Source organism: Littorina saxatilis, linkage group LG8 (genome assembly GCF_037325665.1).
Source record: "Littorina saxatilis isolate snail1 linkage group LG8, US_GU_Lsax_2.0, whole genome shotgun sequence".
NCBI classification, from domain to species: Eukaryota; Metazoa; Mollusca; class Gastropoda; order Littorinimorpha; family Littorinidae; genus Littorina; species Littorina saxatilis.
The window spans coordinates 46619458-46622912 of NC_090252.1; the positions used below are offsets into that span (position 1 = coordinate 46619458).

The 3455-nt window shown below is 39.0% G+C and overlaps 1 protein-coding gene across 1 annotated transcript in view; it reads right to left on the reverse strand.

The window, feature by feature from the left end:
• Nucleotides 1–2793, reverse strand: part of LOC138973691 (uncharacterized) — a 5603-nt gene extending 2810 nt beyond the window's left edge. Inside the window, exons 1-3 of the mRNA XM_070346420.1 lie at nt 2647–2793; nt 1883–2095; nt 1365–1485 (exon numbers count right to left, since the gene is read on the reverse strand). Coding sequence (XP_070202521.1) covers nt 1365–1485; nt 1883–2095; nt 2647–2674 — 362 coding nt within the window. The 5' untranslated portion in view covers nt 2675–2793. The remainder of the gene's footprint in view (nt 1–1364; nt 1486–1882; nt 2096–2646) is intronic.
• Nucleotides 2794–3455: the final 662 nt, after the last annotated feature.

Genomic DNA, 3455 nt, shown 5'->3' on the forward strand with positions numbered 1-3455 from the left:
CTCATTGTCAATTTCCAACTACTGTATGAGCTATGCAATCCCAACTTGCACAATGACAAGTCTTAGAGCATTTAAAACAAAAGGCATTGCTATAAACCTACATACCTCGGAAATATCATGACAGCTCTGTGCATGTTTAAAAAAGTGTTGACAAAGTTAACGTTCGACATTGATTTGATCTTTGAGAGTAAATGTTTTCAATCGCTGTGAGCTGTGACTGTTCAACGTGTCACATAAACAGCCTAATTGGCATTTACTTTGATAATCTAAGTTGCACCTTAAGCTCCAGCCCATTTACTACTTGGATTTGTCAGATATGAACATTGTATTTTGTTACCCAGCCTGTTATAAATGAAAACTTGTGAAAATATTGACAAACAAATGTGATCAGGCACTTACTCCTTATTCCATATGAAACAGCATGCGTCTGCTCTGCCCTTCTCAAAGTAGCATTTGCATTTTCCGCTCCCGTAAAAAGTCAAGTCATTTAATCATACACCCAATACCTGATTTCTCAACTCACACACTGTTGTCTAGCAATAATATTAGTTATCCATAACATGCTGACCGTTATCCCTGGTTTGTCAAATGAGTCACTTGATGCATCAACATGGTAATTAACTATACTTATACTTACAAAGCCAACACGTGTTAATAACAGAATTGTTAATGCAATATTTGTGCTAAACAGTCACACCAGTTAATTCATGAACATATATGAATGATTTATTTTGCTTCATGTCTCTCTGTTTTGTTGAGGTGGTTGAGTGCATTGCGTAGCTGCTGGTGTTTATACAACTATGTCATCTGATGTATGTTGTAGTTGAGGATGTATTTGATGAGGCACCAGCCATCCCCTGTACATACCCATACATGTATCTATTGTGCGTGTGTGTGTGTGTGTGTGTGTGTGTGCGTGTGTGTGTGTGTGTGTGTGTGTGTGTGTGTGTGTGCATGTGTGTGTGTGTGTGTGTGTGAGTGTGTGTGTGAGTGTGTGTTTGTGAGAGAAGGAGTGAAAGTCAGAGTGTGTGTGTGAGAGTGGGTGAGAGAGAGAGAGAGAGAGAGAGAGAGAGAGAGAGAGAGAGAGAGAGAGAGAGAGAGAGAGAGAGAGAGAGAGAGAGAGAGAGAGAGAGAGAGAGAGAGAGAGAGAGAGAGAGAGAGAGAGAGAGAGAGAGAGAGAGAGGCTGTCATTTTTGATATGATTATGTACCGGTTGTAACGGGTCAGTTCGCCTAAACAATACACTTTCTGAGTTCTGAGTTCTGAGTTCTGATGAACATATGAATAGCATTGAAGTATTTTCTTCATGAAAGGTCGATCAGATCTCAGAACTCCCTTTGGTAATTGCAACTGAAATATCGTACTTGATTCTCTTTCTGGCTATGAACAATAACCCGAGAGCACAGCAAAGGACCAGAATGCTTGGGGTGATTGCCGCGATCAATGTGACGTTGGAGACGGCTCCGCCATGTTGAGTTGTACCACCTGCCACAGGGTGCAATTAAATGTAAGTTTGAGTCGTCAGTATTTTAAGAACAATTTCAACATGTTGTCAATTTAAAAAAAAAAGAGATACATGTGACAGGAACAAAGCGAAATTACTGGTTAATATTGTGGCCTGTTGATTACAACTGACATATTTATACTTTCACTTACAATATTGTATGCAGGTTTCAGTCGTTAAACATTTCCAGAATACCTACGTTTGTTGCTAATATTGTTCTTGTGTACGCACTCACAAAGACACACACACACACACACAAACACACACACACGCACGCACGCACGCACGCACGCACGTACGCACGCACGCACGCACGCACACACACACACACACACACACACACACACACACACACACACACACATAGTTGTTTCCTACCTGTTGTTCCCAGAAATTCTAAATTGCAGCTTACAGCATATTGGGTGTTGTTGAAAGCTACACGCAGCACATATAAGCCTTGCAGGTCCCGTGTTGTGTTTTTGATGACAAGTGAGAGTTGGTCATCGACTAAGCCGTCTGACTGGAACCTAGGGTTGTAGATGGTACATACTGGTTGTGACTGTGTTTCGTTCCGAAAACAGTCTAGTATGTCTGTTAAAATAAAAGTGCAGACAATAAAGATTGGGATATAACACGAAATATGACTCCGAGTTGTGATTATGGGTTGCTTGCTGTTCTTGTAATTGCGTTAACGTTAAGTAAAGTCGTGCATGAGTACAACACTTACGTTTGGACATTGTAAATGCAACCCACACACGATCAAAGAACCCTTTCAAAATCCAAAGCATATTATTATTCACAAACTCGGCAAGTAATGTTTATGAACATTATGTATTTGATAATGTTGGCAGACATAGTACCTACCCGATATAGTAGTTCGAAACATGATATTTGTCTTCGGAGTATTGTAAACATAACTTGTAACCTGAAATGTTATATTCATGTGTGACGTTATTTGTACTGCAAAAGAACGTTTTTATTCTTGCATACCACTTTGTATTATATTGACAAGTGCATAAGATGGATATGAATCCAGACAACACAATAGTGAAAGAGGAGATTTAAAACAAAACATTACTAATCCCTTTATAGAAACCCCTTTAACATAACTTTCTTAAGCTGTTCGAACGCATGTGTTTTACCTGGTCCATCCCCTAAAGTAATCCTCATGAATAGTAATCCCGATGTTGAACTGATGCTACTGTTGAACCTGATGACAGCTGTATCACCTGCGTGTATCTGGGTACAGGTGAATCCTGTCACTAGACCTGACACAAAACAAAGAATACTCGGCTAAAGGAGTAAAAACACATAGTATCTGTCACTCTGGTATACAAAGTTCAATTCGTCTTGTTTCTGTTTAACTGTTACTCATTCACAAACAGCAGAATACAATGAGAACATGCAATAAACCTGTTATTTCAGTTCAATTAATTTCAGTTCATTTTCCTTTATCAGCATATTGATGGGGAATTCAAATCGCTACCTCCCAATTGAAAGTTAGCAGCACCAAGATTCGCGCTACTAAGGTCTTTGCGTGTTTAGTGTAATCAGCCACCCGCACGTATGGGCTATTATGGTCTTGTATATACGTACATGTTTAACATGTAGTTTTGTCATCTCTGTTTAGACAGAGATAATGCATTTGTATTTGAACAGACGTTGAAGGTCATGAAAGACATCTGCAAATATAAAGCCTACTGTCGTCCTTTATCCATGTGTGATAGCAAAGATGTTAAAACAAATGTAGGATAAAGCAGCAGTATATGTGGTATATATTTCTATCATAGTAAGTGTAAACAGTTCCCTTAGAAGATACATTTTAAGCACCGTTGGTTTTTTTATGGTCATAGTGTGTGCGAATATAAACAAAAGCGGAAACAGATCAGGAAAAACGAGTAAAACTGTCCATATTTACATATGCATTATTCCGACATATATGTGGGTTAAC